The sequence below is a fragment of the Euphorbia lathyris genome, chromosome 7, assembly GCF_963576675.1.
Source record: "Euphorbia lathyris chromosome 7, ddEupLath1.1, whole genome shotgun sequence".
Taxonomy (NCBI): domain Eukaryota; kingdom Viridiplantae; phylum Streptophyta; class Magnoliopsida; order Malpighiales; family Euphorbiaceae; genus Euphorbia; species Euphorbia lathyris.
The window spans coordinates 17,615,159-17,631,678 of record NC_088916.1 but is presented as its reverse complement, the minus strand read 5'-3'; the positions used below and the strand labels follow the sequence as shown (position 1 = coordinate 17,631,678).

The following is a 16,520-nucleotide window of genomic DNA, read 5'->3' as shown; positions in this document are numbered from 1 at the left end:
AAACCAATCAGACAAAGCGTAAGACAAAGAATTAAGCAATAGAACAATTGAATAAACAAAACTATAACATATATTAAAGATGAAAAGTATTGTCACGAAGATACAATAAGCCTAGGATTCATAACATGGATCAGAGGCTAGACATAGTATAAAAGAAGAAAAATCCTTTTCAGGGAACCTATCTACCAATGCAGGCGTCTTCCTAGGACTTAAGGATGGAACTTGAGCAATCCTCGCTGAACTGAGCTTCGGAGGTGTCTTCAATGGAGGTTGAAGGAGATGGAGGAGGTGGAGAGGATTTCTCAAGGTGGAAGCTAAGAAAATTACAAAGATAAAAGATATCTAATTTACAATTGAAAAATCCTATTTATAGACGCAGTTCGGGCCCTCTTTCTGACCTAATTCGTATCATTTTGCAGGTGGGAAGACGTGGGGTCGATCGTGGCGTCGTGGGACCGGGAATCGGTCTTTTGACTGATTCCCGCAGGGCATCTTGTCGAGCTGGCCTTTGAAGGCCAGCTCGATGTGAGCTGGCCTCCAGCTCGCCCGAGCTGGCCCATAGAGGCTAGCTCGACGCGAGCTGGCATAGCCAGCTTGGCGAGCTGGCCCATAAAGGCCAGCTCGCCCGAGCAAGCCCCTGAAGGCCAGCTCGCCCGAGTTGGCCCCTGAAGGCCTGCTCAGTGAGCTAGCCCCTTAAGGCCATTTCGACGAGCGGGAATGCCCAGAACGCCTTGCGCAACTGCTGGAAGTCCCGAAACGCAATTTTTGCCCGAACTTGTTCCTGTTTTAACCTGCACACGCACGTAAACTCCAAATAACATTAGTTCCGAGGCTAAATTGACCCGCCAATTGCTCATTTTGAGCAAACGCTCCGTTTAGTACGACTTTTGGCGGATCAATTAGCTATAAAAGATAATGGAAATTTAATGTACATGCTAATTTGGCCATATTTGCCTAAAATAATCAGAAAACGAGCCTAAACAACTAAAAGTAAATAGAACATATACAATTTCTAACTAACTCACACAAAAGTATATAAATGCGAGAATTGCTCGCTTATTCATAAAATAACGCTAAAACCCGTCCTAAAACCGTACCCAAAGATAGGGGTTTTTGACCCCTATCAACTAGCGGCCTTCTGCAAGACAACTTCGTCCCTCAAAGGTGGAATCTGATACTTCTTAGTGCCGGACACACCACGTCCCTCGTTGGAATCTAGGGAGCCTTGAGGAACATGGTTTTCTCCATTCTTGATTACCCCTGGTTCTGACAGCTTCTGGAGTATTTTATCCATCTTCGAATCCATGTCACTTCGTAGAGCTTCCATATTCTTCTCGATGGAACTGAAATGCCTCGCCAAGAATGGTGAATTTTGGATCTCTGTAAAGATCCATGATTGTCCTCTAGGCCTAGCAACCTTTTCAGCTTCAATTCGTTCCACCATGTGCGGAACATTGCGTGTTGCCATGACCTCTTCTTCTTCTTCTTCTTCAGAACTTGCAACTACAAGATCTTTATTGCTCTTATCACTTTTCTCCGGCGGCATTGTGATTGGGTCCTACTGGGCATGCCAATTTTTTTTGGCTCTTTCGTGGGAAATTGTGGGCATGCCAAAGAATTATAGTATTCTCGAACTATGGAGTGAAATTGAGTGCGCTTTCTAACTTCTATGTAACAAATGATTGTAAGAATTAAAGAGACTGAAAATTCCTAAAAGATTCGATTATCAAAACGATACCGATCTTACAGAAAATGATGAAACAACAATTAAAATAAAATTATGCTGGAAAAGATAAATGAACTTTGGATCTGAAAATTGAAACTAAAGGAATGACTGAGAAAATTAAATGCTGAAGTCTAGAGATAATTTGCTAGAGTTTTGCTTGGGTGTCTTGGATTGTTGAGTTGGGCTGTTGTCATCGTGATTTCTTCCTTTTATAGACGTTGGAGGTAACTTCATGCTTCTTTCCACTAATCCACGTTCTCCACCACATTGAGTAACCGCTCCATTTTGACTTCCACGATGGATTGATTTTCACGCTTTCTATTTTTCCTGTTTTTCAATTGGCTCATAAAAAATACGTTAAAATATTAACTGGCTCTTGGTTCCCCTAAGTTTACTTCAAGTCTCCCCTGATGTCCACTTTAGAAAAATATACTTAGACGTAGCTAATTAATATATTAAAAATAATTAAAAGCCAAAAAATTAATTATGGTGCAAACAAGTTGGCATAATCTATGTGGTATAATTCCTGTGATATTTTGATTGATGGAGTGATTATTAACTTTTATTCGTAATTATTATTGTTGTTTATAAATTATAATATGCCCCCTAAAATATATTTATCTGGAAATGAAAAAAGAAATAAGAGAGAATCTGATTTAGAAAATGAAGAATGTCAATATAGAGAGAGATCCTTAGTAATTTAGAGCAATTCTAATTTTGTTTAACACCTTTTGAAGTTGTATTTTTAACTGTTTTGTTCTTTTTCATTACCTATTAATAAAAGGGAAAATTATAAAACTAGGTCAAATTGGAGGCCCATTTACATATTTAACCCATTTACTCAACCTACTACATATCTAGACTAATTTTGTGTGACTTTCCCATAATACCCTCAATATTTACGCGCGTCTGTCTCCCTCCCGTCTGACTTCGCAGATTCGACCATATGCGAAGCCTACGAAGCTAATGTTTGTATTTATTTAATGAATTTAGTTCGCATATGCGAAGCCTGCGAAGCTGAAGTTTGTTTTGCTTGATGAATTTAGTTCGCATATGCGAAGGCTGGATATGTTTTGAAGCTAATTCGCGAAGTGGTATATAACAAAAAATGGCAAACAACAACTGATTCTAACATTAAAATCATAACATTATCAAAATTTACAACAAGATTTCCACAATAACAACATTCAAATCATAACATTATCAATATTTACAATAAGATTGCCACAATAAACTCCTAACAAATCACTTCAAAGTGAACCTAACTAATCCGGTACCAATTTTGAAGCGGATGAGTAATCTTGGTGTGCACCATGAGACACATCCATCCCAAAAGGTCTGGACTTCCATTTCTCATCCCAAAAGGTCTGGACTTCCAGACCTTTTGGGATGGACGTGTCCCACGGTGCACACCAAGATTACTCATCCGATTTAAAATTGGTACCGGATTAGTTAGGTTCACTTTGAAGATTGGCACCATGGGATGGACGTGTCCCATGGTGCACCCCAAGATTGGCACAATCTCTCCTAACTAACCATTTCAGGAGTGAATGTGTCAATCTTGGGGAAGTTCATCCCTATACAGGAAGGAAAGTCATCTCCCCTGCAAAGCATGCGAATGTAAATGTGCGGGGAAAGAGGTGATTTTACTTCGCTAATCGATTTTTTCGCGAGGTATGCGAGGTCTAAAACGTGACGTTCTACTTCGCATATCAATGCTTTCGCGAAGTCTGCGAGGTCAGAAACGTGAGGATCTATTCGCAGACTTCGCGAACTAATCAATTCGCGAGGTAGATTCATACGTTTCAGACTTTTTCTCTTCGCATATCTTCGTAAAATCATCGATTAACGAAGTAGATCGTCACTTTCCAGGCTCTTTCCTTTCGCAAAGCTTCGCGCATCCATCGATTCACGAAGTGTATTCATGAAAAAACGCAGAAAAAACAACAGATACTTACATTTTTCGCCCCTTTCACCCCCAAAAGCGATAATAACAATATGATAACATGGGAAGAACGAAGGAAATAACGTAGAAAAACCATTTCTTTGATGGTAACAAGAAGAAAGAAACCAAGCAACGAACAGGGAGATGAAAAACCATGCCTCATTTCGATATTGTTAGTATGGATAAACAGTTTATTCATAGTAAAGTTAGCTTTTCTGGCAGTGATCCTTTCTTCATTACCTGGGTGTATGCGGATCCTGTCCTGGCTAATCGGAAACGGCTTTGGGAGATCCTTTACTCTATGAGTCTTAGTATGACTGATTCTTGGTTTGTGGCTGGTGATTTTAATGATATTGCCCTTATGAGTGATCAGAGAGGGGGTGCGAATCACTATGTTAATCGTTGCCTTAACCATAAGCATAGTATGGATTTATGCGGGCTCTTCTGATCTAGGTGCCGCTGGTCATAAGTTTACTTGGAAGCGTAACAGTACCTTTGTTCGTTTGGACAAAGTTTATGCTAATGTTTCAGCTCAAACTAGATTTCCTGAAGTGTCTGTGCTTAATCTGCCCTTCAGGCATTTGGATCACTTCCCTATTTTAGTCAGGTTGGTGAGAGGCAATCGGCCTAGGAGGGAGAGGCCGTTTAGGTATCAGGTGGATTGGGAATCTCATCCTGAGTTTAAAGACTTTGTTCATGACAACTGGAAGCCTCACTCTAATGTTTTACAAGCTGCTGAGGGCTTCAGAAAGAATGTTCTAGGGTGGAATAAAAATGTTTTTGGTTATATTATGAGAAGGAAGAATAAATTATTGAGTAGAATTGAGGGCATTCATCGTAGTTTGGAGGCTAGATTCGACCATAGTCTGGATGGTCTCCTCAGATCCCTTCAGAAGGAGTTGGAAGCTGTGCTTAGACAGGAAGAGTTTCTTTGGTTTCAAAAATCTTAAAAAGCCTGGATCAAAGATGGGGATCGGAATACCAGATATTTTCATCTCTCTACTATCATTAGAAGACAGAAGCATAGGATTGATGCTATTAAAGACTCTAATGGAGATTGAGTGTATGAGGATGAAGATATTCGTCATTTGGCCCTTAACTTCTATAAAGAGCTTTTTAAAGAGGACCCGGTTGATCTGGATAAGGCTCAGACTGTCGCTACCTTTCCCATGGTGGGAGAGGATAGAATTCAGGAAGCTTTCCACCCTATTTCCCAGAAGGAAATTGATCAAGCTATTTTCAGTATTGGGGCTACAAAAGGTCCTGGAGTTGATGGTCTGCCTGCTGGTTTTTATCATAAACACTGGGAGGTTGTGAAGGAAGGAATTTATAGCTTTATTAAAGGTGTTTTTAATGGCTCTCGGGATATTGGGCTTGTCAACAGCACTATTCTAGTTCTGATTCCGAAAGTGAAGAAGCCTTCAACTTTCTTTCAAATGAGGCCGATTAGTCTTTGTAATGTTCTCTATAAAACTATTACTAAAATTGTGGCCAATAGACTCCGTTGTATCCTTCCTGATATCATTAGCCAGAATCAGGGAAGCTTTGTTCTAGGTAGACAAATGATGGATAATGTTGTCATTGCCCAAGAGATGGTCCATTCTATGAAAATCAAAAAAGGGAAGAGAGGTATTGTGGCTCTTAAATTGGATCTGGAGAAAGCTTATGATCGCATAAACTGGAGTTTCCTTCTTGAGAGTCTGGAGAGGGCAAGGATCCCGGACAATTGGAGGAGTTTAATTAAGGTTTGCATTTCTTCTCCTGTTTTTCAAGTTTTGATCAATGGGGATATGTCGGAGGGCTTTTCTCCTTCCCGGGGTATTCGTCAAGGGGACCCTATGAGCCCTTTCCTTTTTGTTATTGCAATGGAAAGATTGACTCACTTGATCCAAGATGCTGTTGGTAATGGGAGATTCCACCCGGTGTCCATCAATAATTTTTGTCCCCAGGTTACCCACTTGTTCTTTGCTGATGATGTTTTGATCTTTGTGGAAGGTAACAAGGAGCAGTTAAGTGTGTTTATGGATATTCTGGATTGTTTTTGCAATGCCTCTGGGCAAAAGCTTAATATCCAGAAGTCCAGGATGATGTGTTCTAAGAATATGAATCAGAGTACCTGCAAAAGATTAAGTGCTTTGTCTAGTATCCCTCTAACTAACTCTCTGGGGAAATATCTGGGTATTCCCCTCCATAGTGATAGAGTTTCGAAAGCTTCTTTTAAGGATATTTTGGATAAAACCAATAAGAAGTGTGCCATTTGGAAAGCTAAGACTCTCTCACTTGCGGGTCGCCTTAATCTGGTGCAATCTGTCAATTGTGCGGCTCCTAATCACATTATGCAGGCTTGTCATCTTCCTGAGCCTGTCCTCAAAGATCTTGATAAAATTAATCGTCGGTTCCTGTGGGGGGAAGCGGGAGAGGGGAGAAAGATTCACCTGGTGCCTTGGAATGAGGTTTGTCAACCTAAGGATTTGGGAGGTCTGGGCATTAGGAAAGCCAGAGATAATAATAAAGTTCTATTAATGAAGCTTCTGTGGCGAATGTGGCAACTTCCTTCTGCTCTTTGGGTTCAAATTTTATGCGGTAAATATAGAAAGGATAGGTTTTTGGGGGTCCTAAGGACAAAGTGGTTAATTGTTCCTTTCTTTGGAAAGGCCTTAGTGCCGTTTTTTCTGAATTTTGCTCAGGGATTGGGTGGAATGTGGGAAATGGTAAATCTATTAGCTTCTGGAAGGATACTTGGATTGGTAAAAAAACCTTTATTAGAAGTTTGTGAGTCTTTACCGCCACTTGATATTCAGAACTGGAAGATTACAGATGTGGTGGATTCTGAGGGGGAGTGGATTTGGTCAAAGTTTGATTCTTTCCTCGGTCTGGAATCGCTCCTGAGAATTAGAGGAGTTCAGATTAGTAGCAAGGAGGAAGACAGGGATAGTTACTGTTGGTCTTTGACGAACAACGGAGCTTTCTCTTGTAAATCGGCTTTTCAGGCTTTCTATCAGGAGTTGGATACTTCGTACCCTGATGTGTGGAAGACGATTTGGGCCTTAAAAGTGCCTCACCGTATTAGAAGCTTCCTGTGGCTAGGGGTTAAAAATAGATTGCTTACTAATTCTGATAGGAAAAGGAGGCATTTAGTGGTTTCTAGAGCTTGTGGCCGATGCAGAGGTCATGAAGAAACTTTGTGCCATGCTCTCAGAGATTGTACGAAAAGCAAAGAGGTTTGGAGGAAAGTTCTCCCTATAAAAGTGTTGTCTTCCTTTTTATCCCACTCTGAGCTTGATTGGTTTGTGGATGGGATTAATGGTAAACTTTTGGCTGATTTGAAGCATGGTGTTCTCTTATTTGTGGTGGTTTGCCATCAGATTTGGAAATGGAGAAATGAGGAGATTTTTGGAGGAGATACGGTTGTTGTGCCTAATGGTGTTGAGTTCTTTTCCAATAAGATTTGCACCTTGGTTGAGAGCTTCATGGAGGATCCTTTGGCTAGGTCGATCCAAAGGAAAGAGGTCCATCTCTTAGGCTGGCGTAGACCTAGCGAAGGGATGGTTAAGCTGAACACGGATGGCTCTTGTCTAAAGGACGGGAGAATTGCCGCGGGAGGGGTTTTGAGAGATGACGCTGGTGGTTGGATTTCTGGCTTCTCTCATAATTTGGATATGGGTTCGTCCTTTTCTGCAGAGCTTTGGGGGATTTTTTCTGGCCTTAGGCTAGCTAAAAACCTAGGGGTGAAGAAGCTTCTTGTGGAATCAGACAACCTGGAAGCGATCAAGATGATCTCGGAGAATAATGCTATTTGCTTAAGTAGCCAAAATTTAATTAAAGGAATTAGAAGGATCAGCTCTTCCTTTGATCTGCTTAGCTTCAGCCATATTTATAGGGAGCAAAATCGGATTGCGGACCGTCTCACAAGTGAAGGTCATTCCAGAATGTTGGGTCTCTCAACCTTTTCTTCTCCTCCGTGCTTCATTTCGTCCCTGTTTTTGGACGATTTGGTGGGGGTCAGCTTTCCCATGCTGATCCCGGATTAGGCGGTTTGTTTGTCTTTTGTTTTCTTTCCTTTCCTACCAAAAAAATAACACATATTTGAATATAATACATCCATATCAATTATTCAAACTAAAAAAAAATATTAAGCCCCTATTTTAATACACTGATTATGTAGTATTCAAAGAATTTTTTTGTAATTTATAGTAAATTATTAAAGTACAATTAATTAAATTGTAAATTACATATTAGTACATTTTATAGTAATTTAATTATTTTTAAATATATATACCGTGCATCGCAAGGGTCCAAAACTAGTTAACAACTTAATAAAGAAACGACTAGTTGAATTATAGACATGCAATGCGTGATCCACCTAATACAGCAATTTATTATTTTTATTTAATTAATTGTCTCAAATGATATATGTACTTCTTACCTTTTACCTTTACGTCATTTATTCTTTATGTCCGTCAAATGAATACATGTGATTCACCTATACCTTTACGGGGTGTTTGTTAGGAGGGATATAGGAGGTGGGATAGGGATAAAAAACACAAAATAAGTTATCCCGCGTTTGTTTATGAGATAGAAGAATGAGACAGATGAGGGATAAGTCTCTTATCCCTCAAATCCTATACCCAGGAGGGGGTGGTATAAGGAGGTGAGATAAGCTCTTGCGATTTTAATAGGATGGAAAAGTCCATCTTATCCCTCAAATTAATGTTATGTAGTTTAAATAAGGTTAAAATAGTAAAATGTATTATTTTATCCCTATCCTTATCCCACGTACCAAACATTGAATAATAATTCTCGAATTATATTTTTATCCTTATCCCAATTATTTATCCTTGTCCATATCCCAACCTTTATCATTATCCCTATCCCAATAGAATACCAAACGCCCCGTTAGATCATGCAATTGTGGGTGATATTTTATCACCAATTTATCTATATATTTACCTAAAAAAACAATTCATTTATTCTTTATGTCTTATTGTTATTAAATTAATTGTCTCAAACACTATATATGCTTCACCTTAGATTTTTCATTTCAAAATTTGTCTATGTATTTACAAAAAAAAAAAAAATCATTTATTATGAATATTAAAGGTTATTCTCCCTTCTTTCTTCTACTTCTTGTCTACTTCAATCTTTTTTTTTTCATTTTTCTTAATCTAACTTATAAAAAATGAAAAATATGAATATGCTTATACGTAATTTTTCTGCTTTTAGTATTTCTAATTTAAATAAATTATATACTATTTTGAAATTTGACAATTTAAAAAAATTGTTGGCAGCTGAAATCATAGCATTAGAGCCAACAATTTCACTGGAGTTATTAGAACCTGAATTTATTGATTAAAAAAAAAACCAACATCCGATGATTCATACATATTTAATGTAAGATCGGATGGAAAAAAATGATTTTGTGTATTGGATAGAATATTGTAAGTATAGTGAAATAAAAACGAAACATCTTTAAAATGTCACATTTTTTTATAGAGTCAGAGATATATTATTGCTAGCGGGGGGAGGAGAATGAGAGAAGTTATTCTTTTCCCTTCGCTAGCAACAATACATCTTTGATTCTATAAAAAATGTGATGTTTTTAAAGGTGTATCGTTTTTCTTTAACTATATTTATAATGCTCTATCCAATACACTAAATCATTTTTTCCGTCCGATCTTATCTTAAATATGTATGAAATATTGGGTGTTGGTTCTTTGTCAATAAATTCAAGTTCTAACAACTCCAATAGAATTATCGGTTCTAATGCTATGATTTTAGATGCCAACAATTTTTTCAAATTGCCGGATTTCAAAACAGTATGTAGTTTATTTAAATTAGAAATACTAGAAGCAGAAAAAGTACTTGTACTTTCATTTTTCTTATAAAAATTGAAAGGTGAAGCATATGTATCGTTTGAAATCCTTAAATTTTTGACATTTGCCTCTTTCACTTATTTCCTTTTCCAACACGAAGAAATGAGAAAGGCTTAAATGTGGAAGATGGTTTTTTTCTTTTTTAAAAATAGTTAATCTTCTTTTCTATTCATCAGCATAGAATTTTCCACCACGACTAATTTTCGTAACCATACAAATACTGAAAATTTAGAAAAATGTTTTCTCGCATATTATTTTACTGCAAACAAACGAGTCCTTCTAGATGCAGAAACAACCAATAGTGAAGCATATATTGGTACATTAATTCCAATGTCTTATCTTTTTAATATGGTTTGTGCTTGTTCCCATCAAAATTGAAACTAAATTACATTTTACACTCAGAATCCCATCACCCATTCTTCTTTCCACTCATACACAGTTTACAAGATTCCAGATTACACAATTGGTTTAGGTTGCAAGAGTAAATTATGAAAATAAAATTAATAATTCTAAATCTTTTATTTTATATTATAAATTATTCATCACACAAATAATATTTCACATTGCATGCCTCAAATGTAGTAATATAAAATAGTGATTACACTTCATCAATTTGTTAAATTTTTCTAGCCTAACATGGTAATGTAATCAGTACTACCTTTCATTTACAGCTTACCAAACACATCCTTAATGCGGTAGAATCGTCCCATTTCTACTCGAATAATTTGGATGCGAAAGATTTAAGCTTTTTTAGCCAAGTACTTGACATGATTGCTTGCAGAGCTACTGACAGTACTGCCTATTCTGGTTTAACTTGGCGTGGACCGATTTCCCTCTCTTTCCTCCAAAGCCTTAAGTCTGCGTGACGTGATGTGTCGGTGTCGTGTCGTGTCGGTCCCATGAGAATGTGATCAGCTCCTGAGAAATTGCCACGGTCCCATCCCAGTTCCAATTCTGCAGATACAAAAAGTATTGTATATAGTACCAAAGTAGTAAAGGAACCCAAAGCTGTGATCGTTCAACCTTCGAATTATTACCTCAAAAAGCCGGCCAACGTGCGTAAAGTCATAAAAACGGTCAACGCAATCCATATGCCGACAAAACCATAAGCAGGGGATAGTGTCAATAAGCATGTAATGCTAATTGCTGACACCAAAACCTGGAAGATAGAGAGATATAAACATACTATATATTGATAATAGAGAAGAATTCTGTTGATAAAGTTAGAATATCAGAAAGAAAGAGATACCATTGAATAGGCTGCGTATGCAAAGTCAGATGCTCCGTAGTTGACTCCGTCAAAGACAAAGGCTAAGACGTTCAAGGGTTGAGTTGCTGCAACAAACTAACCAACAAAAAGAGAGTTTTTACTTTCAAAAATTAAGGCATAGAACGAAAAAATCGTATTCTAGTTAGAAGAATGGAAGTAAAAATACCGGAATGGCGACACTAATAAGCTTCAAAATGTTGACGTCTTCGGTAAATAATCTTGCTGCATACCGTAATCCAACTAAAAGGAAGATTCCCAGATGGACACCTAGAACCAAACCATACTGCAGGGGAACAATAAACAATTTTAGAGAAGTGTACATAAAAAGGAGTAGATTCTAGGCGGGAAAGTTTCTCTCTCACCTGCAATACACGACATGCAACGGCTTTGGCCTTGTCATAATCCCCCTTTGCAAATGCACTAGCAAGGATTGCCTGCAAAGAAGGAAACTTAACCGATTGACATGGGAAATGTGCTTCCATATTTACAAATGTGTGAAGATTAAGTAGCAATGATCACTAATGTAAATTTTGTTTCTCCTGAGAGAAAGAGAATTCTTACTTGTCCAGCCACGGCAAGCCCATCTGCAAGCAAAGAAGTTGCCAACCAAATCTGCAAGCACACCTGAAATGCAGCCATTGAAGTAGCTCCATGTCTTGCAGCTAGTGACGCTGCTAAAGTGATGCAGAATGTTGTAGCTATTACCCTCAACAACAGCATAAATCCTTAATGAAAGCACATAACACAGCAATAATCAGTCAGAATAACACAAGCAAATTCAAAAGAACGCAAATGTATAGTAAGAAGAGCAGTGTGAACTCCACAAACTGAAAATAAAAGAGAAATCAAATTACCATTTTTGAGAAATCGGCTAAACTGTAGATCTGTGAAGCTTGGAGGTAATAAATCAACTTGTTGGATTAATTTCCACAGCAGAATCAAGGAGATTAAGTACCTAAAGGAACAACATGAAAACAGTGAACCTTAGCACCTTCGGCAAATAATTCTCAGAAATCAGTACAAGTTCAGGCCAAGAATCAGGAACAAGAAAAATGGAACCTACTGAGAAATAACATGCGCAATAGCTGCACCACTGACATCCAGCCGGAGCACAAATATAAATATTGGGTCTAATATAATATTCGTTGTATCTCCCACAACTACATGAAACACCAAAAGGAAGAGGCCTGAATTAGTATTAACAACTAGTGATATTTTAGACTGAAACCAAAACAAAGTTATAAACACTATGAGTACTATTCATTCATTATCAATTGCTATCTTTATTACTCTAGACAAGTTGATTGTTGTTAAAATTGGTTTTGCAGATGCAAGATGTCTCCTAACATGAGCTTCTCGGAGAAAACCACCTCAGAGACACTGGTTCTTGAAGTTGCCAGTAAAGGAACAGTCTGAGGGAGAGAACGGAGGTTGCAAGTGCAGAGCAACATGCAATCCCTGCAACCGTAGATGAGGAAGAGATAGTTCTGATTAGATCCGAGATCTTTTTTTTTTCTCATGGAAAGGAGGGAAGGAATAACAGCGTCTGGTAGTAATCATACGAGGACCGAACCTATATTTTTCTGTGTGTCTCAAAGTTGTTTGTATTTCTGCAAATTGCTTTAATTTCTAGGACTTGTTTGATGAACCCATGGCTGCTTATATATGATTTTATAAATGTGAATGTGTGCTTTCATTGCTAAATTAAAAGGCTCCCTTTCATCTACAATAAATTTCACATTATTATTCGTGTTTTCGAGCACCCAAATGTTCTCATTTCATTCCTTTTTACCTTCTCGTCCTCTTCATCCTTCATTTAATGTCTCCCTGGTTTGAATGAATGCAAAATCTCAACTGCCATTACCTTCACTTGAGGAAATGGAAATAGGGAATGGGTAAGTTATAGCGAATCCCAACGGTCATGGAAATAGCTGGAGTAGATCATGGAAACAATCAAAAAGATCAATTGAGATCTCTTGATTGATGCAAGATTTCCAGGGTTAGTGTTCAAATTGGAGACAGATTGAACATATAAAGTGGGTGGATTGGGTTAATTACTTTCAATTTGAAGGAACCCTTGTTTTAATCACTTCTCCTATGTTATTATTTTGAACTTTTCACACAGCCATGTAGCCACCACATGACAGTATTATGGTAGAAAAATCTGATGTGGTGATGGGCTGGGGAAGAGGAATGTGGATTGACTGCCACATCAAAATTTTGGTGGCTTTTCCCCCAAAACCGGTCATAATTACTTTATTGAAATCAGATCAAAACATTAGTGGTTTCATTGACACAAAAATGACTTTAGTGACCACCATGAATTTGACCTTTCCAACTTGGGGCCGGTATATGGATTCTACTTCTCTATTCATTCCTTTTCATTGTAAGATCCTTTGAAAGATCAATAATTGGAGGTGATTTTAAATAACATCCAAGTTAATCTTAGTCTTACCCTACCATTCTTAAATTACATGAAAAGCAACATATTTATTAAAGAGATGCAGCCAATAAAGTTCGACTCACCAGTAGCATATAGAGGAGTTTTTGTGTCCTTGATTCCTCGAAAAACACCTTGCATGGCCAAAGAAAGAAGAACAGCAGGAGCACCCAAAGACCGCAATACCAAGTATTGTTGTGCTGGTATTAACATGGGAGAATCCTGCATAAAAGAAACTCTTCCTTAGAGACCCTTTTTTTTTATGTTTGAATAGGAAACAAAATTGGCTCAAGAAGAGCAGTTTTTTTTTTCAAGTAGTGTTCTTCGATCTAGAAAATAAATAAGTACAAATATTAAATTAAAGTACAGTGAGTTAGAAGAGCCTTTACTTAAGTTCTAGTAAATAAACTGAAACGAGACATGTTTCAAGCAATTTATGCTGTTAAAACAAAGGAACAGGACAACTACAATGGATATCAGCAGCCAATTGGACTTTGTTTTGATTTGTCTATAAGACAGAATAAAGAAAAAGGAAAAGGGAATACGAGTTATGACAAGCAATAGCTTTACAATTACAAAGAACCTCTGGTTATTGCACTTACAGGCCAAAAGACACAAGAGAAATCAGATATAATACCAAGTCACTGAAACAATGATTAAAGAACACTTACAGAATGTACACCCATATAGTTCAGGACTGGTTTGGCAGATAAAATGAGGAATAAAGCTTGGATGATGCCCAGCAAAAATCCAATAACCAATGCTGAAGTAGCAGATGGTATATGCCGTCTCTCGTTCTGGATTTTGGTAAAAGTGCTGCTTTGAGGCGACGTTTTGCTTGTGGATTCTGGTTAAAGATCAAACAAGTTAAGTATGACACAGTGTATTGTACTTTTATCAACACGGCAGCTATCACATGGGCTTATCATAAGGGCCAAATTTCACCAAATCAAAGTCCAAGGACAAGAAAGTATAAATTTAGACCAAGAACAGTACCAAAAGGATTGTTTTTCCAGTTGATCCCTTAAAATAAGCAATAAGGGAAAATAGGAGAAACATACCTTTAGGAAGTAGCTCATCCGTTTCCTTAGTGTCAGCAACAACGCCATCTTCAAGTTTTGGACTACCCGCCTTTGCACCAGTATTCGATTGTCCAGTGGTATCTTCCTCAGCAACTAAAGATGTTGTAACACTAACAAGTGGGAATATTGCAATCTTCGAAGCTTGATTAAAAACAGCAATAGAAACTCCGACAGCAGCAAGCTCCACCGGTCCTATAAATAGTTACAACCATTACACATTGATGATAACTAGAAAGAACAGGAAGAAGGAAATGTAATATGGAACTCTAATTTTCTTTCACTTATGTTTTTATGGAATGCTTTGTCTAGCCATTGATAGAATACATGTTTGAGAAGACTTTCGAAGAAAGGTAAGACGTATTCTATGCTTTACTGATTCTTCTTTCATGTTCCATATATCAAACATAAAGAACAGTAATTAAGGGCACAAGTTAAGCTTAAAGGTAGAGCGAAGATCATCAATGGATTTTCATCCTGACTCCTGAGGTTCCTAAACTTTGTTGGTTTTACACATTGAGCCCCTAATCATTCATTAACCTACACATTGAGCCCTTGCTCATTCATAAAATCTACATATTTACACTTTATTTGAGGGCTCAGTTAGGCTTTTCAAGGGTTTAATGTTTAGGTATATACAAGACCAAGGCTCAATGTATAGAAACAGAAACGTTTAGGAGCCATAGGATTCTTTAATCCTATCCATATCCATTCATCAACATAACATAACTGTTGTTGGACAATGGACTCTTAAGTATAGATAAGGACCTCATAAACCACACCAATTAAATGCTATTTTACAATATCAACTCAACAAAATGATAAAATGAAGAAGAAATGGTACATTCGGTATTTATTACTGTTCAAACTAGTTATGCAAGCAAATAAAAAGAAGCAAATGCATAGCATGAAAAACATAGAGGGGGAATTTTACATCTTGTTAAGGCTCATATATTACAGAATAAAGTAGAGTTTATACTTAGTTTATACAGAAAATAGAACAATAAGAGATGAAGAACATCATTTTTGAAATTATGTTACATTGAAAATTGGCATTAAATAGAGTATTCGTTCATCAATATTTACGAGGACAAAACTAATCAAGCATTAAATCGTTGACAAAGATGGAGGATTATAAGAACTAACCTATATGGCCTATGAATGCTGTGTCAATTAGAGAAGCAATAGGATCAGCTGCTAAAGCAAGTGCTGCAGGAACTGCAATTTGTGCTATTTCAATCCCTAACTCATCCTTCTTTATAACATTCCTGCAAATAAAAGATAATTATGAACATTCAGTTGCCACAAAAACCATAAAACAACAAAGTGCAGGAAAAGATACAGTTGAGCGAATTATAAGATGATAAAATCAAAATGATCTAGACTGAAAAATGACAATGAAAGCATTAAAATTTGAAAATATATATAGAACTACCTTATATCCTTGAATAATAAGAAAAAGGGCATACGTGCCATGTTTTCCCAGAGATCAAGAACACAATGGAGGAACACCATTTATTACAGTCTCTCAACAGAAAAATCAAATGCCCCAATTCAAAAGAAGGGGACAAGAAGTAGCCTTGAAAAGGGAAAAGCAAAATTCACCAACCAAACAAGTCCAATAATAAAAAATAACAAATTAAAAGAAGGAAAGATCCAAGAATTTATTTGTTTTCTATTCATCCAAAATGAAAGAAGCCAGAAAAAACAAGCATGGATAGATGAACCTGGCTTCTATAAATCAAATGCATGCAAGGAAAGGAAAGAAGAAACCCAATTCTAAAAAATGGGTAGAAATGTGATTGGTGAAGAAAAAGAAATCAAAATAAGCGTATAAAACTAACCGTGTCTGAATCTCAAAAATGAAAATGATGAGTATAGCTTCCTCAGAAACCCCCGTAGACAGATAACACTATAAATAGTAGGGCTTATTTAGTGTAGGATTCATAAGCAAAAACAAAACAAACAGTTATTTATAGCAAACTTCAAAACAAAGAACAAATGGACATGATACTTTAAATAATAATTTTCTTGTTGTCCTTCCATTTTCAAGATGACATTGGTTGGAACAGTTTTTCCATAAAATAATATTTATTTGGCCTAATACATAAATAACCTCCTAAACTTGTCCAAATATTGCAACAGCCCCCTCCAACTTTTAATTATAACAACTTATCCCTTAAACTT

At 37.1% G+C, this 16,520-nt stretch overlaps 1 protein-coding gene across 2 annotated transcripts; it reads right to left on the bottom strand.

The window, feature by feature from the left end:
- Nucleotides 1-10,039: 10,039 nt before the first annotated feature.
- On the bottom strand, nt 10,040-16,257 carry LOC136201179 (protein DETOXIFICATION 42-like). 2 transcript variants are annotated; one of them, XM_065991772.1, is made up of 14 exons: nt 16,178-16,257; nt 15,769-15,912; nt 15,480-15,601; nt 14,316-14,528; nt 13,926-14,101; nt 13,341-13,476; nt 11,878-11,974; nt 11,669-11,769; nt 11,376-11,539; nt 11,177-11,248; nt 10,981-11,097; nt 10,794-10,889; nt 10,582-10,703; nt 10,040-10,498 (listed from the first exon to the last, which is right to left on the bottom strand). In XM_065991772.1, the coding sequence occupies exons 2-14, from the start codon at nt 15,846-15,848 to the stop codon at nt 10,456-10,458; spliced, it is 1,539 nt and encodes a 512-aa protein (XP_065847844.1). In that variant the 5' UTR covers nt 15,849-15,912; nt 16,178-16,257; the 3' UTR covers nt 10,040-10,455. The 2 variants fall into 2 exon arrangements, with proteins under 2 accessions (XP_065847844.1, XP_065847843.1); XM_065991771.1 differs by lacking the exon at nt 16,178-16,257 and having other exon boundaries at nt 15,769-16,151.
- Between the last annotated feature and the right edge of the window lie 263 nt (nt 16,258-16,520).